At 41.6% G+C, this 25002-nt stretch overlaps 2 protein-coding genes across 4 annotated transcripts; both read left to right on the forward strand.

Moving 5' to 3' along the window:
* Window positions 1-8625: 8625 nt before the first annotated feature.
* LOC143521230 (TOG array regulator of axonemal microtubules protein 1-like) lies at window positions 8626-12508 on the forward strand. 3 transcript variants are annotated; one of them, XM_077013850.1, is made up of 7 exons: window positions 8626-8744; window positions 10509-10676; window positions 10899-10964; window positions 11134-11251; window positions 11448-11553; window positions 11764-11999; window positions 12209-12508. In XM_077013850.1, the coding sequence occupies exons 2-7, from the start codon at window positions 10613-10615 to the stop codon at window positions 12492-12494; spliced, it is 876 nt and encodes a 291-aa protein (XP_076869965.1). In that variant the 5' UTR covers window positions 8626-8744; window positions 10509-10612; the 3' UTR covers window positions 12495-12508. The 3 variants fall into 3 exon arrangements, with proteins under 3 accessions (XP_076869965.1, XP_076869967.1, XP_076869966.1); XM_077013851.1 differs by having other exon boundaries at window positions 8634-8744; window positions 10512-10676; XM_077013852.1 differs by lacking the exon at window positions 10899-10964.
* A 2728-nt stretch (window positions 12509-15236) lies between these two features.
* LOC143521229 (uncharacterized) lies at window positions 15237-24417 on the forward strand. The gene is made up of 18 exons (XM_077013849.1): window positions 15237-15454; window positions 15830-15998; window positions 16084-16311; window positions 17507-17624; window positions 17822-17927; window positions 18230-18465; window positions 19283-19441; window positions 19711-19837; window positions 19939-20107; window positions 20270-20364; window positions 20714-20764; window positions 21038-21416; window positions 21528-21704; window positions 22021-22132; window positions 22762-22859; window positions 23039-23199; window positions 23448-23531; window positions 23881-24417. Exons 1-14 carry the CDS (start codon window positions 15344-15346, stop codon window positions 22125-22127), a joined length of 2232 nt encoding a protein of 743 aa, XP_076869964.1. The 5' UTR covers window positions 15237-15343; the 3' UTR covers window positions 22128-22132; window positions 22762-22859; window positions 23039-23199; window positions 23448-23531; window positions 23881-24417.
* The last annotated feature ends 585 nt before the right edge of the window (window positions 24418-25002 follow it).

Below are 25002 nucleotides of genomic sequence, written 5' to 3' on the forward strand. Positions count from 1 at the left end.
GTACACATGTAAGAATCTACAGCCACACTTCATAAGACAGGGTACACATCTACTCTGACCAGTTCGGGTCTACTGCTGCATGTTCCTGTCGTCCAATCGTAGGACACAGTTAATTATGAATGGCTGCAGCCTTTCAGATTTGGGAACATGGGTACCGCGGTCTGTCAGGACTCTTAACAGAAACACATTCCGTAAGCTTATATATGTAGGTAGGAAATTAGCCTTTACCCTACCCTAGGCCTTATAATCAAAATGTTACTGGGCACAATTAGAAACTTCCTTCCTAAATTACTGCTCACACTTGTGTGTGTGCAGCATAAGATCTTTAACCCAGTAAAATAAATAGATTTTCTCCACACTCTCATTAATCGTCAGTAGTTGGAACAGCATAGAGAAATAACCGACAGTACTGAGAAATAACCAACATTTACTCTTTATTTGCATATTTCAGGAGTGAACCTGAAGCTCTGATGTGACGTTGCTGACGTGATGATGTAGGACCAGATGCATCAGATGACGCTTCTTGTGTCCTTCACCATTGTTTAACATCACTAAAAAAATTTAAGACTTTTTAAACGTCACCTGCTACTTCAGGTTTTTATAGAGGAGCTTTCTCCTACATGCATCGTGTCACACTCAGGCAAAATCAAGCAAAAGAACCACTAATACCCTCATTGTTAGCACACTACTTCTGGCCACTGAAGAGAAAAAATATAGACAAAAATACATTGTACACTTTAGCAATACATTTGTACACATTTCAAGTGTAATAATATCCTCATTCATGAATGAGTGAGACATAATTAACTGGACTACTCTGGGTGTGTATTAAAACAGCTCTGCAGGTCTCAGGAGAACCACAATGCTTCTGGGATGGGTGAGTTGGGGGTGTGGTGAGTAGGGGGTGGAGTGGTGTCAGGGCAGTCATGGTCTGGTGGTTAGGGAAACCCAGTCATGTGCCCAGAGGGTTGTGGGTTTGATCCCCTGGCCCTAGGCCATGACTGAAGTGCCCTTGAACAAGGCACTTAACCCCAACTGCTCCCTGGGCACTGGGCTAGGGTGTGTGAACCAAAGCCCCCTAGTGATCACTTATGTGCACTTTGTAAGTAATTAAGCTAAATAGTCTAATTATAAATGTAATGTAAATGTCAGGGCTTGAATGATGAGTTTGTTGAGCCTCCAGAGCTAGTGTTAGAAGAAACCAATAACTCCACCCATTCTTCCAAACATCCCAATTTAAATGTTCAGGAGAAGGTCTTTTGTTTCTCTGTCATTCACCGCCAGCCAATTTGCGTTCATGCTGATGAATGACATTTAACACTATCCTTGTACAGAGGAAACGTCACTTTGGATGAGGAGAGAGATGAGAGCGCTTTCTGTAGGCAGGGAGTAGAAGTGCTTACCGCAGACTCTATATAGATAAACTAAATTAATTTTGTCACCTGTTTTTTGACTTGATATCTGCATCTGAGACATTACCAGTTACATATTCAGCAAGCACAGGCCTAAATGACACTGGTGACCAAATGGGGCTGATTTAATCCCAACTAGATAGATTAGATATTTAAATTCAAGTAATTAATGTTTGTGCTTATATTAGTCACACGGTGATCAACTGACATTTCTTGAATATGTGTTTGATCAAAACATACTGTCGTGAGGTATTAGAAGCAGGGGGTGAGTGTGGAGCTGTGAGATGTCTTATGCCCATTTAAATGCACAGTCGAAAGCAGCTCGCAAAATAAAAAGGCGCAATATCGCTACAATAATAATCTAACAGCGCAGCAAGCGCTAAACAGTCACAACCTCGGTAAGCACAAAGAGCAAATGCTGCACGTTCATACTGGTGCACGGTTGGCACCTCCTGGACTGAAGGTGCAGGTATTTATACCTGCAGGTATTTACGGAGTGGAGGAAATGAGGACCAGGTGGTTGAGTAAATGTGCAGGTGTGTCAGTAGGTTGGGGTTGAGTAAATGTGTAGGTGTGTCAGTAGGTCGGGGTTGAGTAAATGTGTAGGTGTATCAGTAGGTCGGGGTTGAGTAAATGTGTAGGTGTATCAGTAGGTCGGGGTTGAGTAAATGTGTAGGTGTATCAGTAGGTCGGGGTTGAGTAAATGTGTAGGTGTATCAGTAGGTCGGGGTTGAGTAAATGTGTAGGTGTGTCAGTAGGTCGGGGTTGAGTAAATGTGTAGGTGTATCAGTAGGTCGGGGTTGAGTAAATGTGTAGGTGTGTCAGTAGGTCGGGGTTGAGTAAATGTGTAGGTGTGTCAGTAGGTCGGGGTTGAGTAAATGTGTAGGTGTGTCAGTAGGTCAGGTTGAGTAAATGTGTAGGTGTATCAGTAGGTCGGGGTTGAGTAAATGTGTAGGTGTATCAGTAGGTCGGGGTTGAGTAAATGTGTAGGTGTGTCAGTAGGTCGGGATTGAGTAAATGTGTAGGTCTATCAGTAGGTCGGGATTGAGTAAATGTGTAGGTGTGTCAGTAGGTCGGGATTGAGTAAATGTGTAGGTGTGTCAGTAGGTCGGGGTTGAGTAAATGTGTAGGTGTGTCAGTAGGTCGGGGTTGAGTAAATGTGTAGGTGTGTCAGTAGGTCGGGGTTGAGTAAATGTGTAGGTGTGTCAGTAGGTCGGGGTTGAGTAAATGTGTAGGTGTGTCAGTAGGTCGGGGTTGAGTAAATGTGTAGGTGTGTCAGTAGGTCGGGGTTGAGTAAATGTGTAGGTGTGTCAGTAGGTCGGGGTTGAGTAAATGTGTAGGTGTGTCAGTAGGTCGGGGTTGAGTAAATGTGTAGGTGTATCAGTAGGTCGGGGTTGAGTAAATGTGTAGGTCTATCAGTAGGTCGGGATTGAGTAAATGTGTAGGTGTGTCAGTAGGTCGGGATTGAGTAAATGTGTAGGTGTGTCAGTAGGCAGGGGACTATGAGTGAGGGAGTGTCTTTGTTTGGGGGTGTCTGGGTGTGGGCATCTCTTCTGAGGACCGGGACTGGCTTACCGTGACACATACTACAAATATATTCTAAGCCATAGTTCTTGAAATGTTTGATGTGGGCAGGCTTGACAAACACCATAAAACAGCAATAACACCTTTCACGTACCTTTTCCTTCCAGAAGAAGGGCTACGAGAATGTGAATTTAGGGCCAGCTAAATTTAATGCAACACCCAGTCTGTAGTCTTACCAGCACATTTAAAAGCAAAATTATGCCCATAAATGTTTGTCTAAGCTAGAGTCCCTAGGCTGGTTATAAAAAGCTGTTTCTACCTTACTGCAAATGTGTATGAATGATTCTACATGAATGTGTGTATGAATATTTATACTTGCATGCAAGTATGTATGAAAATTTCTACCTGAATGTAAGTGTGTATGAATCTTTCTACCTCTATCTACCTGGATGTTTATCACAGTTGTGAACCTTTCTGGCTCTTTTTACATCAAAACACTCTTACTGACTGGTTGTTTGGTTACATCCAAACATCCGAATACTGAGAAATTTTGGAGTTTTGAAGAATTGGAGTTCCCCTTTCACACAAGTAACCCAGCAAGGCCTGAAACATCAAAGCCTGTCTCCTCCGAGTTGTCAGCAGGTGTTACACAGATAATCTGGGTTGCCTAATTGTGTGTGTTACTGTGGATCATATCACTGATAGGAAACACAGGATGTCAAAGAGCTATGTGCTTGATAATGATGATAATAATAATGACAATGTACTTGCCAGTAAAAAAAGAAAAGAAAAAAAGATCATTTTCAAGGCCACAGTGAAAAAGAAAAACATCTTTGCAATAAATGTAAATATAACTGTATAACAGTTCTATGGAAAAGAAGGAGAAGACAAGTTTGTTTAACAGAAGCTCGGTTATCATTCATACGGAAACAAATTACATTCGACGGAGGATTTAGAGGTTTAAAGGAGGATTTAAGCTGCCATTAGTCATACTGAGAAACTCTCCAGTCGTACAGTATCATGTCTTTACCTGCTACACCTGTGATACCAGCCAGGCAGTAATAGACTTGACATGATGATGACTAACCTTCGACCTCTGTATGAAGGACTGGTGTGTTTTAGTTGTCATCGGCTTCATCAAATCATGTGTAACTGTATTAAACTGCAGTACCCTGGTACGCTCAGGTTCAAGTTATTGTTCCCTAATGTCAATTCGCCAATGGGTCAAATTGGCCTGATAAAATGTATGTCTGAAATTAGCAGAAGCACATCTTCAGCTATATCTAATGAGTAAATTCAGTAACAAGAGTGTTTTGTTATTACGTTTGTTGACAGTGGTTTGTAATGGTGAGTTGATGTTTTGTTAATGCCACTGGTGAATGTAGACATGTTGTATTGTGTAAATTACAGCTATTTCTTTTCAGTTAGCTAATAACCATCTTAATCTTCAGCAAAAGCCACAACAACAGCGTGACTAAGGTTAAACCAGCTCTGCAGCAAAATCACTTATTTCACCCGTCAACCAGACACCATTGCCAAAGATTACAAGATTTTCAATCAGCGGGTTAATTCTAATTTAAATTAGTAAATATTTAAATTATATTGAAATTTCATATTTTACATTAATCTGTTTATCTTCTTTGTTATGAGTATGCTGTCTATGTGACACATGGTTATTAAGATCATCCAGTAGATGGCAGCATTTCAGCACTTAGTAAACGTGACAAGCCAATGAGAGCAACCATGAATGCAACTAGACAGTACATTATGCAGATAATTCAGTGCCACCTCTGACATGTGCCAAAGTGCCATGGAGAAAAGAAACCAGATGATTCTCAACCGTTCCCGATGCCGAAGAGAACAGTTCCAACCAGCCACCTGCAAAACTGAACGTAAAAGAAGTCTATAGTGTTTTAACATTTCGGATACGGCATAAAAGCATGTTTGTGTTTAAACGTAGTTACTCAACACAGCGCAAACTGAGCTGGGTATCTGCTTGCCAACATAGGCGGAGATGGTGGTTGGAGGTTTCATACAACTGCACTGAGCCATCCCATGACGTCACACGGGTGGCAGTTTGAGAAGCTCCACGTGTATTTAATATTTGTAAAAATTGGTGAGACTTACCCAAATAAAAAAAAGTTGCTATATATTTAAATTGTCTAAATCTGAGGGTCTCTCCAGATCAAAGTTTTTATGTGGCTTTCAAAATGACCACTGGGAAGAGGGAACATTGACAGGATGTTTTCAGAATACACAGCAGTATGATAGGCTTTAAAATGCATGGAATATTAAAAAAAACAACTACATGTATTGATTTAGTTATCAAGCAGGATAATAACGTGTTTCTGTATTAGCATAATTTGTGTTCAAAGTTGCAATTGTGCCTAATGGGTAAGTGAGCTTCAATGAGTTTAACCTACATGTTTATAAAACTAACTAAAACGTTCTGAAATTATAGATAGGATAGTGTTTATCAGTTTATTTATAAGTCTTGTGGACCGATATGAAATCGTTTTTTTTTTTCACTAGAAGTTTTACATTAGCTGGCAGAAATCGTACGTCACCTCAGGTTCCGTCAAGTCTCTTGTTTAGAGCTCCTGCTCGCCATGCTATTATGAAAAATTACGACAACAAAAGTTGGGAGAGAACGGCGAGTCCTGTATGAGATTTTTAAAATATGACTACGAGAAGGACTACATGTCTTGTAGTGGAAACAGGTGATGAAATATATGGAGTATTTCTCAAGAGGAAAACCCACGAATATCAAAGCTCATACAAGAGGGCTAACTGTCAGTACCTTGACAAGCTGACTCTCTGAGTAGCTCTGCCGAAAGAGAAGCACCATCCCGACTGGGTAAGGCGAACCATAATGGACCGTCTTCACCAGTGATCAAATAGCTGCTGGTTAGTTAATATGCAGGAGGATGCACTGGTTTAGGTGTTCAGACTGGATGTCAACACGACTCGATTGCCTTCAAAAGGTTTAGCTTTTCACCCGAACCAAAATAAGGTTACACAATATTTACCTTTTTGAATACTGCACCTGGCAACTAGTATCAGGATGTGCTACAAATGCACAATGATGTATAATACATGAAATATATTTGGGGGAATTATAGTGGTTCATTCGTCCACCGTCGTCACGAACTGATTCCTCAGGGCACCGGACTTCATCACTCCACGAAAATCCATTTATGACATTGATCCAGAAGCGACATCTTGCTGGAAAGCTTGCTAAGATGGTTGGCTAGCTAGTCACGTTATGTATCTTGTGGTAATTATTTATTTATTGTATCAACGAACTAGGTACACTAGTGAAACCTACGTTTGCGCAAGTGTTAGTTAACCGGTAGCTAACGTAAGCTAGTCCGCTAGTTAGCTAGACAACGTCTTGCGTTATCTAGCTTATAGCTTATAACGCAAGACGTTGTCTAGCTTATTGGACGTTTTGGCGAATTTAACTAGCTAGCACTCGCGTAGTAACTTGTTTAACTAACGCCAGTGTCTTTTTGTTTTGTTAAATTTTTTGTTAATAATACTGTGTTTTTTAACAAGGCTGTAATTTAATGGTTCATACTCTACGTTTTACCTGAGCACATTAGAGGTACAAGTTAACAATTGTCATTTATTTTAAGTCAGTTGAGCTTTAATACCAATGAAATCATTATTGGCTATTCAACTGAGCAATAGACGTTTGTCAAAACTGACTGACTACAACTCTGGCTTATAATAAATATTAAAGATCTTAATAAATTCTGATCAATTCTGATCAACAGCTGTAACTAGAGATGTGCATTTCCTGAAGGAAATACATAGTGCTTGAAAAGAGATGCAAGTCTGTGTGTGTGTGTGTGTGTGTGTGTGTGTGTGTGTGTGTGTGTGTGTGTGTGTGCATGTAGTGTATATGGTGTATATGCTCCATCTGCCCCATCTACTCCATCTACTCCATCTTCTCTATGTGCCCCATTTGCCCCTCTGCTCCATACGGCCCTCTGCTCTATCTGCCCCATCTGCCCCTCTGCTCCATCTACCCCTCTGCTCCATCTGCCCCCTTTGCCCCATCTGCCCCTCCCATCTGCCCCATTTGCCTCTCACCCTCATCTGCCCCTCTGCTCCATCTGCTCTATCTGCCCCATTTGCCCCTCACCCTCATCTGCCCCTCTGCTCCATCTGCCCCTCTTCTCCATCTGCCCCTCTGCTCCATCTGGCCCATCTGCCCCTCTGCTCCATCTGCCCCATCTGCTCCATCTGGCCCATCAGTCCCTCTGCTCCATCTACCCCTCTGCTCCATCTACCCCTCTGCTCCATCTGCCACTCTGTTCCATCTGCCCCTCTGCTCCATCTGCCCCTCTGCTCCATCTGCCCCTCTGCTCTAGCTGCCCCTCTGCTTCATCTACCCCTCTGCTCCATCTGCTCCATCTGGCCCATCAGCCCCTCTGCTCCATCTACCCCTCTGCTCCATCTACCCCTCTGCTCCATCTGCCACTCTGTTCCATCTGCCCCTCTGCTCCATCTGCCCCTCTGCTCCATCTGCCCCTCTGCTCTAGCTGCCCCTCTACTCCATCTACCCCTCTGCTCCATCTACCCCTCTGCTCCATCTGGCCCATCTACCCCTCTGCTCCATCTGCCCCATCTGCCCCTCTGCTCCATCTGCCCCTCTGCTCCAGCTGACCCTCTGCTCCTTCTGCCCCATCTGTCCCTCTGCTCCATCTGCCCCATCTGCATGTATGTATGTGTGTGTGTGTGTGGTGTATATGTGTGTGTGTCTGTGTGGAGTGGGTATGAGAGAGATGCATGTGTGTGTGCGTGCGTGTGTGGGGTAGGGGGAGAGACATTCAAAAATAACTGACACTCTGTCTCTGCCACTCTGAGTGGAGAAGCCTTGTTTTATGTGATTTGCACCCTCCGAACAAACGGTCATAGTTCGGGACCCATTTAACATATCGCTTTCCCGAAGAGATTGTGTGGGAGAGGACCCCTTGCTGATGATTTTGATATATTTTTGTGTGGTTTGACCCTAAAATGACTGATTTATGACAAGTTAAATATACACAAAAATCTCAACAAAGCTGATTCTGATTCTCATACATTTATATGGGGGCCAATGGGGTAGTTTTCTGTGTCTGGTGCCAAACAAATGCTCATAACTCTAAAACGAATTGATCAAATGATTAGATATCTCGGCGTGTCAGAAAGGACAAGTTTCTCTCCCATTTAAATTTTAAATGGAGCTTCTAGGTCAAGGTGTAAGGATTTTACAGCAGTTTATCCAAGAACGTTTTGATTATTTTTTTTGCCAGCTCACACTCTAATTGGCAGTGATGATTTGAAATTCTGAACATTCCACCATTCATTTTAATTGGGCCATTTTTCATTTTTAAACTCAATTCTATTAAAATCTATAACTCTAATCGACTCTAAAAATGGATAGCACACCACACAGAGCCAAGACCTTCAAAACGCAGTTCGAAAGGAGTCTGTACGTTAAGCAGTTCGGGCCGCATTAATTGCAGAAATTTGGAGAAAAGGAATAACAATATAGGGCTTTTCAAGCCCTATAATTATACCAGCCGCTTACAGCCACACACGTAATGGTAGGAGAGCGGCACTTTATGACGTCATAAAGTAACTGACGTATAAAACTTATGGAACCAGTGACGCCATAACCATAGCAACCATAAAACGTTAATGTATCGCGAATATCACATTCAAAGCATTAGTCAACTCGACGCCAAGAAATTTCGGAAAGAGCGCAGATTTGACTATCTTTTGAACAGAAAGGGTTGTGTTTGCTCACGTATGAAGGTATTTATAGCCTTTTACAGGGTTGCCAACTTTTCAAGATCACTCAGACTGAGATTTGAACCTGGAGGGGGTGGCGAGTGTAAATTCTTGAGGGGGGGGGGGGGGGGGGGTGGCGAACGTAAATTGTTACTGGGCTAGGTGTAAAATGGACACAAATTAAGTATTATATCGTGATCGATTGCCAGTGGTTGGCGCCAGTGCAAACTAGTAACTCATTGAATCATAGATATGGATCAGAGGTAAATAAACTAGATTTTTTTTTTCCGGCGTGAGAAATCGGATGTGTGGCGTGAGAGCATATGAAGACTGTCAAATGCGAGTTGGGAACCCTGTATATATGTATTATATATCCGGTCTCTGGTATGAACCCTTTGGGTACAAGCCAGGCTGCATCAGGTTATTGTAGCAGCCTGGCTGATTTGGTGTTTTGGTAAAAAAAAAAAATGGAAATTGTGATATCACATGTGCTACTCAACTTTGGAATGTTTGGATTAGAATGTTTGGTTGGGAAGGTGGAATGTTTGGATTAGAATGTTTGGTTGGGAAGGTGGAATGTTTGGATTTCAATTTCGATGCTGAAAAGCTCAGAACTGGTCGTATGACATTTTGCTCTTGCTCTTGGCTAAATTATTAAGATGATTTGCATACGATTTATAAGTTTTTTGGATTTAGCATGGTCATCCAATGCAGTTTTGCCCTCATGTTTAATCAGAATTTTAGCTGAGCACATGGCGCAGGTAGCCGAAAATGGATCATCAGGAGTTGGATTTAACCATTCGGCATAATTTTCATTTTTCATCCAGTCATTATTGAAATAAGATGGCACAGACTCTTCATCATCCTCTATTTCGCCACCCATCTCAACCACTGTATTGTTTCTCAAACTACGCTATAGCAGAGCAACTCATTCACTAAATGTAGGAGCCGCCTGTACCCATTGGATTGTGAAGTCAAATGATCCCACAGCACCAATGAGGCACAATGGTGCACGTCAGTGAGAAAAAAAGACAGATTTAAAGTGTGCAGAAACAGTCTAAATAGTCGGTTGAACTAACCTAGTGAAAACCGGGACATTAAATGATTTTTTTTCCTCGGGACCGAATATTAAAAAGAAGGACCGTCCCGGGAAAACTGGGACAGGTGGCAACCCTACATACATACTACATGAATTTAATTTTAACCAATAAATTTGCATATACTTTGATCATTTATAGTCACCACTTGTCAAATGTACAAAATACTTAAATTCAAATTTGATGATCTTCATCTGACATGGTTTCACTCAGTAATGGAACAGTGTCTAGCAGAGGCAAGATGTGCTAGCCATGAGCAGAGCTAGGAGGTACTGTAGTTTGGCTCTTCAGTATCTACCAGTATCAGAATTAAAATAATTCTGAATTGTGCCGAAATAATTTAATTGAATCAAATTGTATTGAAATGTAATATTTCATGATGCAATAAACTAAAATAATCACAACTAAGCTAAACTAAAACTGGGTCACAAATTTACTGAAGCTCTGATAAATGTCTTCTTGCTTCTGGGCTCAGGAATGCCCTGCTTTCAGTTATTTAGTACTACTTCATTGTTCTGCCATTACATGAATTGTAGCAAGATGCATATGAGATGTTGCCGTTCTTGGTCCATCTTGCTTGAATCATATTTCATTGGCACTTTCAGATAAAGAAATTATATGCAACATAGTACTAAGGCACTGAGAAATGTTATGGTGAGTTAATTTCTGCTAATGACCTTATTCGCCCAAGCAGGTGAAGTTGGCTCCAGCAGGTGTCCCCCACTGCCTGTGCTCACTTCACGCACGAGAGTCACCTCGTCAAGACTGATTAGGCCTTCTCTGCCCACCCACCCAATGTTGCCTCCATTCACCAAACCTGCTGGCAGAGAGCCTCTCCGTGCCTTCAGGCCTGCCAAAGGTGAGCTCACTCTTTTGCTTTTCTGGAAATAGCATCCAAATAATTTGCTGCAGCAACAACAACAACAAAAGTTTTAAAAAAAGTATTAAAAAAGTAAAAACTGCTTTGAAAGCCCTATACTACAAACAAAAAGCCCCTGCTGATCCTCTTGTAAATTGCTATGCCTGCACCCAAGAAACCACTATTAAACCAGAAGTTATATTTGGGATTTGTGCTTTTCAGGATCTCAAGTGCAAAGCATCAGGGAGTCCCCTGCTGACTACATGTTTGGAGGTGTAGTTGGCAGAGGTTGGAATTGCTTTGCTGTTAACACTGCATTACACAACAATGTTTTAAATCTAGTTCTCCATGTTGAATAATGTTTTGCACTCAGTCTTCAAGCTGATTTGAACCAAAGTTGAGCTGGTAGCCCTAAGAGTCCTAGTCAGTTTGTTTGGGTTCTGGTATTCCTCTCTAGATGAACTCAAACCAGAACCTCCCAGGAAGGATCCCCACGAGCAGCAGACTTTACGGCCCTTCGCCAAACCAGACCTCGCTCTCGCTCAGAGCTTCAGAATGCTTAGCTCTAATGACGGGTAAGTCACACCTGCAAAATTCTGAAGCATTTGGCTAGGGCAGGTTAAACCGCAAGTCATTTATGGTGTTCTGCATATATGGTAAGTATGTATGTATTTAGAGAAGTTTTTTCCTCTTTGTCCCTTTTCTTGTAGCATTTTTTCTTTCAGTAGCCGATGGTTACAGTGTGTGTCTATGTCCAATATCTTCATACAGGGAGAAGAAAATTGAAGGAATGATGTTCATCCGTAGATTGGCTCAGTATCACTCTGTTGTGCTTGGCAGCAGGCTTCATGATGTCTGCATTGTTCTGATTCAAGAGGTAAGCCACTAGATTTGCTGACTGTGTATCTGTCTGAATTCTAAAATTGGCAGACACCATCAGCATGACATTCAGATGGCATATCTAACTGTAATTAGTGATTAAGGTATTGCCGCCTACATAACACATTGCAGTGGTGGATTATACTTAAGATGGCGGTGGCAGTGTTGGATGTGGCTAAAACGAGTTGGAACGTCGTCTTTCCTGCAGGTGCGAAACCTGCACTCTCGCGTGTCCCGCACGGCGGTGGTGTCCTTGAGGGAGTTGTACTCCAGCCTGCAGAAAGGGATGGACCAGGAAGTGGAGGCTACAGCTAAGGTTCTCCTCCACAAAGCAGTGGCGTCCAATGCCTTCATCAGGCAGGACGTGGACACAGCTCTGGAGAGCATGGTGCAGAACTGCACCCCCATTCGGAGCATGAACGCCCTTCTCGCTGGAGGACTCTGGTCAGTTAGCCTGCAGTGAGCTTTTAAACTGTGGCTGCAAACTAAGCCATCGAATAGAATATGATTATTTGATTGTGTACTTAGATCATACATAAGGATATTAAGTTTCTTTATCGAAGCTAAAAGATGTACTGTATACATTGACTGGATGGATTAATAGTTATTACCTTCTTTTTTTTAATGCCCTAATTTTTTTCTTTCTTCAAAAGTCATCAGAATGCTGCAGTAAGAAAGTGTACTGCTCGGCACTTGGCTACTTTGGTAGAGAAGATTGGTGCTGGCCGCCTATTGTCTGGGGCGAAAAACGTCACAGCGCGAATTATTCCTGCAGTCTCCAAGTTGGCACAGGATTCTTCCCAAGAAACCAGGTTTGTACTGGGATCAGAACGAGAATTCTACAAAGCTTATTCAGTTTCCCCAGATAGTAATCTTTTGCTGATTCTTTTAGTCTCCTACTCTGATACTCTGAAGTCAGCAAATGCTGCTAAACTTTAGAGTTAGACTAGATCTAAAAAACTCGCTCCGTGGTACACTGACCAAACTAGAAACTTAAAACAAATAGCACGTAAATTAGAGCGTAAATGGCGATCTACTAAGTTGGAAGTATTCTACTGTGCCTGGAAGGATAGCATCATTGACTACAAACGGGCACTCGCTAAAGCACGCTCAGCATACCTAGCCTCACTGATAGAGAAAAATAAAAACAATCCTAGATTTCTTTTTAATACTATTTCCAAACTTACAAAAAATCAAGCAGGCGCAGAACCTCAGATTCCAGTAAACCTCACTAGTAATGTATTTATAGATTTTTTTTAATAATAAAATAGAGAATATTAGACAAAATATAAAACCTTTTATTAGTAATACAACTGGTATGTCATCTGGTTTGGTTGACATCGATTTAAATCGCATACTGGGAGAAAAACTTGATGCTTTTCATCCACTCCCACAATCAGAATTAGAGAAAATAATTTCTTCCTTAAATTGTGCTACCTGCACACTAGACTCGGTTCCATCAAAGTTATTAAAAGAGGTATTACCAGCTAACCAGCTACCTTCTAACTATAGTTAACTCATCCATTACAATAGGTCACATGCCCAAATCATGTAAATTAGCAGTTATTAAAACTCTGATTAAGAAACCAAATCTTGATCCTACTGTACTATCTAATTATAGACCCATTTCAAACACATCATTTATATCTAAGAACATAGAAAAAGCTGTTGCCCAGCAATTATGCCTATATCTGCATAGGCATCACATATTTGAAAAGTTCCAATCTGGTTTTAGGCCCCATCACAGTACTGAAACAGCATTAGTTAAAGTAACAAATGACCTCCTCCTTGCTTCAGATCAAGGTTATGTATCGCTGTTAGTGCTTCTTGATCTTAGTGCAGCTTTCGACACAATTGATCATAGGATCTTGCTAGAAAGGTTAGAACGCTGGGTTGGAGTCTCTGGCACAGCCCTTTCATGGTTTCATTCTTACTTAACAAATCGCTATCAGTCTGTAGAGCTCAATAATATTCCATCCAAATGTACAAAAGTTAAATATGGGGTCCCGCAAGGCTCCATTCTAGGACCACTATTATTTACATTATATATGCTACCATTGGGCACAGTTATAAACAAACATGGTGTCAATTTTCACTGCTATGCAGATGACACTCAACTTTACATATCAGCCAAACCTGATGACAAACTCAGTTTAAGAAAAATTGAGGCCTGTGTAAAAGATATTAAATGCTGGATGTCTCTAAACTACCTCCAACTTAATGAGGACAAAACAGAAGTTCTCCTTCTGGGCCCTAAGGCCTCAAAATTCCAGATCTAATGCTTAATCTCGCAGGCTACCCCATTACACCTGGCACAGTAGCCAAAAACCTAGGCGTCATACTCGACTCTGACCTATCATTTGATAAATACATAGATAATACTACTAGGATAGCTTTTCTACATCTCCGTAACATTGCTAAATTAAGAAATGCATTATCACAGGATGATGCGGAAAAATTGGTGCACACCTTTGTTAGCTCTAGATTAGACTACTGCAATGCACTACTGTCAGGATGTTCAAATAGGAATCTAAATAAACTTCAAATAGTTCAAAATGCCGCAGCCAGAGTTCTGACCAGAACTAGAAAATTTCAGCATATCAGTCCAGTCCTATCAGCCCTGCATTGGCTCCCAGTTAAATTCCGTATTGACTTTAAAATTCTTTTATTAACTTATAAAGCATTGCACGGGCTTGCTCCTGAGTACCTTCAGGAACTTATTTCCTATTACGAACCCCCACGCCCACTAAGATCACAGGGTGCTGGTCTTTTATTAGTTCCAAAAATTAATAAGGTAACAGCAGGGGGAAGAGCCTTTTTTGTAAGGCCCCCCAGCTTTGGAATAATCTTCCTAAATGCGTCCGGGACTCCGACACAGTCACAATCTTTAAGTCTAGGTTGAAAACCCACTTATTTAGTTTAGCGTTTGATAATTAATATCCCCCCTTAGATAAAAGTACAGATCCAGGGGTTCATAGACGAAGGGTTTTATGGTAGACTGGGGCGCTGGTGCTGTCGTCCTGTCACTGCTCGTGGTCACTCAAGTTTGTTGACAGTGCAGTGGACGGATGCCATTGTCTCAGAATGCCCCCAAGCCTATGTTACCTTCTGGTTCTGCCTTTTTAGCTAGGCTGTAATAATTTAACTAAATGCCGGAGTTGCTGCCACACTCCGGAAATGTTTATAATTTTACCTGTCCTGTATATGTCCTCATACAGAGCTAATTTTCCCTGTTTCATTTCTCCACATGGCTGCCCGCCTGCTTGAGGAATAATGAGATGAGGAGACCAGCGATCCATCCTGAGCCAGCCACCTCCTGCCTAACCGGATGCATACATCATGATGGACATTATTACATATTTTTCCTTTTCTTTCTCTTCTTTCTGTCTAAATTGTTGTTGTTGTTGTCATGGTGACCGGTGTCGGCCAGAGGAGGATGGGTTCTCCCCCTGAGTCTTGGTTCCTCTCAAGGTTTCTTCCTCATGCAAAAAACTAGGGAGTTTTTCCTTGCCACTGTCGCCCTTGGCTTGCTCACTGGGGGCTAGGACTCGGCACTTGTAAAGCTGCTTTGTGACAACAACTGTTGTAAAAAGCGCTATATAAATAAAATTTGATTGATTGATTGATAGAGTAATAGAAGCACTATCGTGTTTTCTAGACACAGACGGCCTTGTACAATTGTGCCCTGGTAAGATCAATGGTCGGTGTGCTGTGAGTCACGGGTCCGACACTCACGGTTCTTTCCTGTTTTGGGGTCTGTTCCTCGTCTTAGGTGCTTAGGCCGGCGTATGCTGCAGTTCCTGTCCTCCCACCACGACTTTGATAAGATGGTGGAGAAGTACATCCCTGCCAAAGACCGGGCAACCATCAGGGACACTGTCCACACTCTGAAATCCAAGGTGGCGATTCATGTTTGCATACATGATGAGGATTTTTTATCCCATTCAGCCACTATGACCCATGTTTACTCACTAAACAAACTTATTCACAAAACATTTAGGTGAAACAGACTGCAATAAAAAAACCATGTAAACTGTGATGGTAGACATATATTGTAAACAAATACTAAAGTACAGGGCAGTGCGTGGCACCACACATTGTATTTACAGTAAGGCATGCACAGTGTAGTCCCAGACCCAGTCGTTAAAGGACAGAGCATGGTTCAAAATGAACCGGCTTGAAACCTTTGGGATAGAATCAAAGTATGAAGCAACATGTGGACTTCAATATCATCCCTCCATGTTTTGTGGTGATTCGTACGTGTGTATTCCCAGGAGAGGACAAAGGTGTCTAGGATTGACGGCGATAAGATGCGTCAGCCTCGTCTGGAGCAGCAAGAAGCTCCAGCCGCACAGGCGGAGCGGCAGAACACACAGGGAATTAAGCGCAGCCTTAGGCACACGGTGAGGGACGTGAGCCCAGACGACGCGGCACCTCTGAAAGGTAACGGCTGACCTTGGTGAACGCTCCCCTCCTGTTTCCTGAGAACTTTATCTTACCGCTTACCTATGAACCTCCTTCCCATCAGACCTGCAGCTGAACAGTAGTGTTCCAGCCCAGACTAAGGCCGATGTCCTCCTGGATGATTTGCCCTCGAGCCCAAGCAACGCACGCACCCCCAGAAGTCCCGTCAAAAGATTGATTCCCCCGCTTCATCCCAGCCCCCCCATAGCTGACCCTACTAGACACATGCTGGCACGATGCAGACAAGCTACCAAACTGATCAGAGCACGCCCGTCCCTTTTAAACAGTTCTGGTGAGTGTTGCCTGCTCTTCAGCGCTTCATGTGTGATCACCAGTGTTGCGAATAACGCCGTTAAAAATAACGGCATTAGGTAACGGCGTCATTTTGTCAGTAACGGGATAATATAATTAATTACTTTTCCTGTCGTTACAATGCCGTTGACGTTACTGGTCATTAAAAGCGGTGCGTCACTATATATTACTATATATTATAGTAATTATTATATATTACTATATGTTACTATATACTAACAGTAATCCGAGCGGACTGCTGCCCAGGAGGAGTAACAGATCTCGATAGGTCACAGTTCTCGGTGTAAAATCTGTTTAACTTAACAAGTCAGTAAGCGATTGGCTAATTACACATAATCATAGTTATGGTAGTCAATCAGAGCCAGTGTTTTTACACGCGCGCCGAAGCACACCAGTGACACGACACAAACGGAGAAGAGGCAGAAATGGCGAGTCAGGAGCAAGCCCAAGAAAAATGTACACTTTCAAGGTGGTGATATAAACATTATTTAAGAAAATACTTGAAGTTCCTGAATGTCTACCAGACAGGGTATTTGATTTATTTAATTAAGAATAGAGGTTTTATTGTTAAGTTTACTTCTGTTGTGAACAAACCAGTTGTCTCAGGTTGAGAGAATTTAATTTAATTTGATAGATGTAAATGCACTTTATATAGTGTAACTGTTTACTTTTTTTTTTTACAAAGATTTGGAATTTTAAAGGATTTTTTTCTGCACTGGTCTGTGGATGTGCAATAAATATCAAAAGTTAAACACCTTTCTGATCTACTAATTTCAACCTGATTTCAACTGACTGTGAAAACTGCTTTTTCAAAAAATCCTTATTCATTGGCATATAACTTTTTTTTTACTGTAATGCAAATAGTTAATTTCCCTGGTAATGAGTTACTTTTATTATAGAGTAATTCAGTTACTAACTCAGTTACTTTTTTGAACAAGCAGTGAGTAAATATAACTAATTACTTTTTTAAAGTAACATTCCCAACACTGGTGATCACTGTGCTTGCATGTAAATTGCTTTGCTGTTAACACTGCATTACACAACAATGTTTTAAATCTAGTTCACCATGTTGAATAATGTTTTGCACTCAGTCTTCAAGCTGATTTGAACCAAAGTTGAGCTGGTAGCCCTAAGAGTCCTAGTCAGTTTGTTTGGGTTCTGGTATTCCTCTCTAGATGAATGCAAACCAGAACCTCCCAGGAAGGATCCCCACGAGCAGCAGACTTTACGGCCCTTCGCCAAACCAGACCTCGCTCTCGCTCAGAGCTTCAGAATGCTTAGCTCTAATGACAGGTAAGTCACACCTGCAAAATTCTGAAGCTATTGGCTAGGGCAGGTTAAACAGCAAGTCATTTATGGTGTTCTGCATATATGGTAAGTATGTATGTATTTAGTGAAGTGTTTTCCTCTTTGTTCCTTTTCTTGTAGCATTTTTTTCTTTCGGTAGCCGATGGTTACAGTGTGTGTCTATGTCCAATATCTTCATACAGGGAGAAGAAAATTGAAGGAATGATGTTCATCCGTAGATTGGCTCAGTATCACTCTGTTGTGCTTGGCAGCAGGCTTCATGATGTCTGCATTGTTCTGATTCAAGAGGTAAGCCACTAGATTTGCTGACTGTATCTGTCTGAATTCTAAAATTGGCAGACACCATCAGCATGTACACATTACAGGTGATGTTGCTGACAAAGTCAAGTCAGAGTTAGCATAGTACTTTGAAATTCCTTTTTTATAAAAACATTTATCATCTAATTGACATTCAGATGGCATATCTAACTGTAATTAGTGATTAAGGTATTGCCGCCTACATAACACATTGCAGTGGTGGATTATACTTAAGATGGCGGTGGCAGTGTTGGATGTGGCTGAAACGAGCTGAAACGTCGTCTTTCCTGCAGGTGCGGAACCTGCACTCTCGCGTGTCCCGCACGGCGGTGGTGTCCTTGAGGGAGTTGTACTCCAGCCTGCAGAAAGGGATGGACCAGGAAGTGGAGGCTACAGCTAAGGTCCTCCTCCACAAAGCAGCGGCGTCCAATGGCGTCATCAGGCAGGACGTGGACACAGCTCTGGACAGCATGGTGCAGAACTGCACCCCCATTCGGAGCATGAACGCCCTTCTCGCTGGAGGACTCCGGTCAGTTAGCCTGCAGTGAGCTTTAAACTGTGGCTTTCAGATAGGAACAACAGTCACAAGAAGCTAACACAGCACTGATTTTGGCTGCTATTGTTTGCTGCTGTTTTTACTTCTCCATTGTTCTTTCAAAATATTGCCCTGGCCTATATCAATATTTTTAGTTATTTATCCTCTTAAATATTCTTTTCATTGCGTTCCATCTCCGCTCTGCTGATCCAAACTGCCCTTCACACCACTTAAAGAATAGGCTAGTTAGCTAACTCACAGAGGACATGCAAACATTTTCTGTTTAAAAAATACAGATGTACACTACCTGGTGCAAACTAAGCCATCGAATAGAATATGATTATTTGATTGTGCACTTAGATCATACATATGTCACGTTACGGTCCCCGACCCCTCCCTTTTGGGCGTGTGTTTACGTTGTCTGCGACTACTCGGTCTGTGTATCTCCGTGGGTGAGGTTACGTCTTGTGATTATCCATCTCACCTGTGGCTCGTCTCGTCATCATGTGGGGTTTATGTGGTTTGTCTATTTAATGTGCGTTCGCGCAGTGTCCTGTGCTCGTTGTTGTTTGAAGTCTACGTGTCGATACATGTTGAGTGTTTTACGTGCGCTGTCTGCGCTAGTTATGTGTTTAAAATAAATGTAACATCTGGAGAAACCAAGGATTTCTCCGGACGTCACAACATAAGGGTATTAAGTTTCTTTATAGAAGCTAAAAGTTGTACTGTATACATTAATTGGATGGATTAATATTTATTACCTTCTTTTTTAAAATGCCCTAATTTTTTTTCCTTCTGTTTTCCTCAAAAGTCATCAGAATGCTGCAGTAAGAAAGTGTACTGCTCGGCACTTGGCTAATTTGGTAGAGAAGATTGGTGCTGGCCGCTTATTGTCTGGGGCAAAAAACGTCACAGCGCGAATTATTCCTGCAGTCTCCAAGTTGGCACAGGATTCTTCCCAAGAAACCAGGTTAGTACTGGGATCAGAACGAGAATTCTACAAAGCTTATTCAGTTTCCCAGATAGTCATCGTTTGCTGATTCTTTTAGTCTCCTAGTCTGATACTCTGAAGTCAGCAAATGCTGCTAAACTGTAGAGTAATAGAAGCACTATCGTGTTTTCTAGACACAGCCGGCCTTGTAAAATTGTGCCCTGGTAAGATCAATGGTCGGTGTGCTGTGAGTCACGGGTCCGACACTCACGGTTCTTTCCTGTTTTGGGGTCTGTTCCTCGTCTCAGGTGCTTTGGCCGGCGTATGCTGCAGTTCCTGTCCTCCCACCACGACTTTGATAAGATGGTGGAGAAGTGCATCCCTGCCAAAGACCGGGCAACCATCAGGAACACTGTCCTCACTCTGAAATCCAAGGTAGCGATTCATGTTTGGATACATGATGAGGATTTTTTATCCCATTCAGCCACTATGACCCATGTTTACTCACTAAACAAACTTATTCACAAAACATTTAGGTGTCTAGGATTGACAGAGATAAGATGTGTCAGCCTCGTCTGGAGCAGCAAGAAGCTCCAGTCGCACAGGCGGAGCGGCAGAAAATGCAGCGAATGAAGCTGCCCTCGATCCCCAGCAACGCATGCACCAGTCTGATTGGAGAGCGCCCGTCCATTTTAAACAGTTCTGGTGAGTGTTGCCTGCTCTTCAGCACTTCATGTGTGATCAATGCACTTGCACATAAATTGCTTTGCCGTTAACACTGCATTACACAACGTTTTAAATCTAGTTCTCCATGTTAAATAATGTTTTGCAGTTACAAGGATGTAACTTTTCTTTTGTTTCATGTAGTGTGCCTCACTTCACGCTACACTGTGGGAGATCTCCTGGGCACAGGAGGATACGGCTCAGTGTATGCAGGAGTCCGCAAGGCTGATGGAAAACAGGTGAGCATCAGCACACAATACAAGAATGATTGTGGGACTTAATTTCTGTTTTAGATTGTGATTGGAACTTTGAAAGGAGCTATGAGTTTTCCCTAGAGAGCCTTTGTTATTCACATGGCAATCAAGTGGTCAAATCTAATGTGCCTTGACCTTTTTCCACTTTTTGAACACAAAGACCCTGATTATACAATGTGATAAGCTTGACAATCTGTGGATGAGTATTTATCAGACTCCAGATGTATGAGTTACCTGAGAAGCTGTGGCTACCATCTGCAAGCCCTTAGATATGTTAAATGTACTGACTGTTTTGTCTAAACAACTTCACTTCCTGTGTTTTTTATGTGACCAGATCGCCATTAAACATGTGCCAAAGCATCACGCAAAACGGTTCATCACGGTTGTAAGTCCAATATGTAATATTGTAATTTATGTAATACTGTAACAATGTCTGGAACTTTTTAGATGGGTAAAACTGCAAAGGGACTATAAACGCAAAGCTGTTAATTTTCCATTCAGTGACTCCTCCCAACACGAATGGAAAACAGTTCACTTTTTAGATTCAGGTTTCATCTAATGATTGGTACCAATCCAGATCCCTTTCATGTTAACCTGCTAACCATAATTCCACTATAAAACTTCAAACCCACACTAACCATGTGTTCCTTAATTTTAGCCCGGCAAAACTCACAAACTCCCCCTAGAAGTGGCTTTAATGGAGATGGTGTGCAAACCACCTCGTTGTAAGCATATTGTGGAGCTGCTAGAATGGATTGAGTGCCACAACTGCTTTATCTTGATTCTGGAGCGACCCGTCCCCTGCATGGACCTGTTTAACTTCTTGGACTTGCACCAACGCCAACTGCCTGAGCCACTGGCACGACGGATCATGCGTCAGGTGGTTCAGGCTGTCCTTCACTGCCGTGACCGTGGAGTTCTGCATAGAGACGTCAAGGAAAATAACCTTCTGGTGAACACGGACACCCTTGACGTCAAGTTGATCGACTTTGGTTGTGGCGATCTGCTTAAGACCGGACCCTACATCGAATATAGAGGTTATTCACCATAGGAATGAAATGTGCACCTCAAGTTAAAAAATGGGATCAAATTAGAGACTATTATAAACTTTTTATTTTGTTACTGATGGTTCTCTCTCGTTGTCTTAGGCACCAAGGTATACTGCCCACCTGAATGGCTGGTTAACAGGAAGTATGAGGGCCGCCAAGCCACCATCTGGAGTCTGGGTGTGCTCCTCTACAGTATTATCTGTGGACGTCTGCCCTTTGAGAAGAAGGAGGACATTGTTAAGGCACACCTGTGCTTCAGTGGAAACCCATCCATAGGTGAAAAGGCAGAAGCATCTTCAAGATAACTTGAAAGTCTAAATTGCAAAATGATCATTTATGTAATTATTTCATTTGGTAATGTAATACACAACCACAGATTGATAAAATGGACTAATGGAGAATTGGCAATACAACATTTTGTAACCGTCTTAAAATTATAAAAAGACTTGTTCAGTCTTTTTTGTTAGTGATGGAGGTTTCTGTACAGTTCTGTCATTTAAAAACTTTGAATAAGCCATTAGAACAGTCAGTTCAGAGGTTTCAGATGGTAACTGATTTTCTTTCTCAACTAATCCCGTTGCTACACACACAGACTGCCGCCATCTGATAAGATGGTGTCTGCAAAAGGACCCTGAAAAACGTCCTGTGCTCGAGGATGTCCTGGCACATCCGTGGTTTTTGGAAGGACTTCAGAACTAAGTCAGGTTAGACAGGGAGTGTAAATGGATCTGGGCATGAGACTAGAGGACAGCCACCAGTGCAAAATTACATAGTCTGGGCCACTGATATTGAGTAATATGCAAGGTGCAATGTAATATTGGATGAGCTTATCAAGTTGTTGCTTATGGACCAGAAATATCTGGGTCAGGCATAGTGTACTATATAACAATTGAATGCTATAAGTGGTATATGCTTATATGTAGTACTTTATTAATCAAAAATATCCAAGGTGTATCCACTCTGAAATATAAGGTGGCGATTCATGTTTGAATACATGATGAGGATTTTTTATCCCATTCAGCCCCTATGCCCCATGTTAACTCACTAAACAAACTTATTCACAAAACATTTAGGTGAAACAGACAGCAATTAAAAAAACATCTAAACTGTAATGGTAGACATATATTGTAAACAAATATTAAAGTACAGGGCAGTGCGTGGTACCTTACATTGTATTTACAGTAGGGCATGCACAGTGTAGTCCCAGACCCAGTAGTTAAAGGACAGAGCATGGTTCAAAATGAACCGGCTTGAAATCTTTGGGATAGAATCAAAGTATGAAGCAACATGTGGACTTCAGTATCATCACTCCATGATGTTGATGTGGCTTTAGGGTCTGGGTGAGATGCCTCAGGATACTCCTTCAGCTCGAGGCAGGTGCTCTATCCCAGCTGTGGAGTCATGCGTACCTCCTCCTCAGTTTGCCAGCAGGTGAATATTTAAACAGTTAATCAAAACAACAACAAAAAAAGTGCATCCTGATTGGAACTGCTTTGATGTTTGCAATTTTTGATGGTGTTGATGTTGGTTTAATTTGATTGCAGCCTTGTTCATTTTCTGTTTGGACACTATAACCCAATCCTTGTGTTTTCTCTCTTGTGTGTGTTCAGCAAAGATGGCAGCAGAGCACACATCCACAGCATTACAGACAAGACAGAATACGTCAAGCAGCTCAAGGCCTGCTGGGTTCAAAAGACTTCAGGGAGCGCATCAAGGGCTGGTGGCCGACTGTGAGGACAACCCATATATGGTCATGGGCAACATGTTCCCGGTAACACATTTGATGCTTAGGCTCTTTTGTTCTGGCTAATATGCACTCAAATAATTATGCATCTGCTTTCCAAATGACCATTTGCAAACAGAGCTTTGTGCTCCTATCAGATACTGTTCATATATATTTAGTGAAATATTTTATGTGAATAATTAGTTGTTTTGATAAAGCAGGATACGTTTCTAAATAGAATTACCATAAATATTGCTGAACTTGACCAACACTGTCCTTGATCTGTCTTTTTTTAGATAACACACTTCTTCAACCGTTTTGCACAAAGGCTCAATTTCTCAGTGGAAAAGCTAAAGTGGATCTTGTTGATAAAGGTGCAGGTAAGTAAACAATATACAGTGTCTAATCTTTTGTGGTTGTGTATACAGAAATATTCTACAAATTCAAATACATTTATCAAAAAACTATTCTTTCAGAAAGTAATTCCACTGATATGCAAAGAGATGGCAGAGATAAAAAAAGATTTACCAGAAATACTATAATTCCTATATTAATTAATAATATTTATAATATTGATGATAATCATTCCAGAGAGTTACCATAGTTACCAAATCCTGTCACTTTAGTTGAATTAAATCTTTCTAGGTTAAAAAAATGCTTCTGTAATAACCCAGTGCTGTCCAGGGTTGATTTATTTATCTTTGTTCCTTTTAAATGTTCTTTTTATAGAGCTGGTTAGGGAACTCTACCCCTGCAAGCCACAACTGGTTGAGCAGAAGGTGCTCCCTCTGCTCTGGTAGCTCCTGGGGACCTCCAGCAACAGTGGTACGGTCCACGGGAGGGGTGGAAGCGTGACGGGGCCACTGTCCACCTATGCCAAGCCCTTCATGCCCACATGGGTCCGGCGCTGCTGGACTGAGCTGCTTCCCAACCTTCCAATATCCACAAGAGACTAAGAGAGTTTGTGAAGAACCTCCCGACCACCTGAGAGCTGCCAGCCAGACCTCCAGACCAAAATAAAGCCCAACATGGATTCTACTTGAAGATGGAGATGTTTGTGTATTTCTTACTGTGCCTGCACTCTAAATGAAGGAGAGAGGAAGAAAGTCAAACATTTTAACATTTTGAATTAGCAGAAGCTAAATCCTTAAACTCAGAAGGCCTTTTAAATAAGGAGCACAGATTTTAGCGAATCACATCAGGTTTAACACGCCTAGGAGCTCTGCTCTTTTTGCACTTTGAAATACTAACACTTATCATGATAACTGTTGTCATGGTGACTATAGATATATATTGTTCTATGTTATTTTCTGTTGACATATCCTGAGGTAACTGTGCAGAATGTAATTTATCACATGCACAAGGAACAAGGATCTATAGTCTTTTTGTTGTTTGGTATGCGTAATGTGACTTTTCAATGAGGAGTCTTAAATGGTTGTTTTAAAAAAAGAAAAAGCTATGATTCACAAAATTACTTTTGTACTGTATAGCTAATAAGTGTAATGGCACAGTATTAGCTTAATATATGCTGTATGCTGTTGCAGTATGTAATGTACATTTTGCAGATAGATCACTCCTTTAATTGCAGATAGAACACTCCTTTATGTAGGTACTAACTAATTGATTATGGTCTATGTTATAAGTGGGACCTGTCCTAGACTTTTGCATGACCAGGTATATTGGTGGAGTAAACAGAATATGTTTGTACTTTAGATGTATTTTCATGCGCAGATGTTTGAATAACTTTGGATGTAAAACACGTATTTTTGGTGAATTGTAACAAGCAAAACATTTGCTGAAATCTAGCATCACACTAACATACATTTATAGTAAATAAAGTCATGCCCAGAG

Source organism: Brachyhypopomus gauderio, chromosome 8 (genome assembly GCF_052324685.1).
Source record: "Brachyhypopomus gauderio isolate BG-103 chromosome 8, BGAUD_0.2, whole genome shotgun sequence".
NCBI classification, from domain to species: Eukaryota; Metazoa; Chordata; class Actinopteri; order Gymnotiformes; family Hypopomidae; genus Brachyhypopomus; species Brachyhypopomus gauderio.

Bases quoted from the DNA above. Each gene is read 5' to 3' on its own strand.
- LOC143521230 (XM_077013850.1), top strand. From the start codon at position 10,613: ATGTTGCCTCCATTCACCAAACCTGCTGGCAGAGAGCCTCTCCGTGCC. The intron at 10,677-10,898 runs GTGAGCTCACTC...TGTGCTTTTCAG, and splicing joins TGCCTTCAGGCCTGCCAAAG to GATCTCAAGTGCAAAGCATC. The intron at 12,000-12,208 runs GTCAGTTAGCCT...TTTCTTCAAAAG, and splicing joins CTTCTCGCTGGAGGACTCTG to TCATCAGAATGCTGCAGTAA.
- LOC143521229 (XM_077013849.1), top strand. From the start codon at position 15,344: ATGCTGCAGTTCCTGTCCTCCCACCACGACTTTGATAAGATGGTGGAG. The intron at 16,312-17,506 runs GTGAGTGTTGCC...ATTCCTCTCTAG, and splicing joins GTCCCTTTTAAACAGTTCTG to ATGAATGCAAACCAGAACCT. The intron at 19,838-19,938 runs GTAGCGATTCAT...CAAAACATTTAG, and splicing joins TCCTCACTCTGAAATCCAAG to GTGTCTAGGATTGACAGAGA.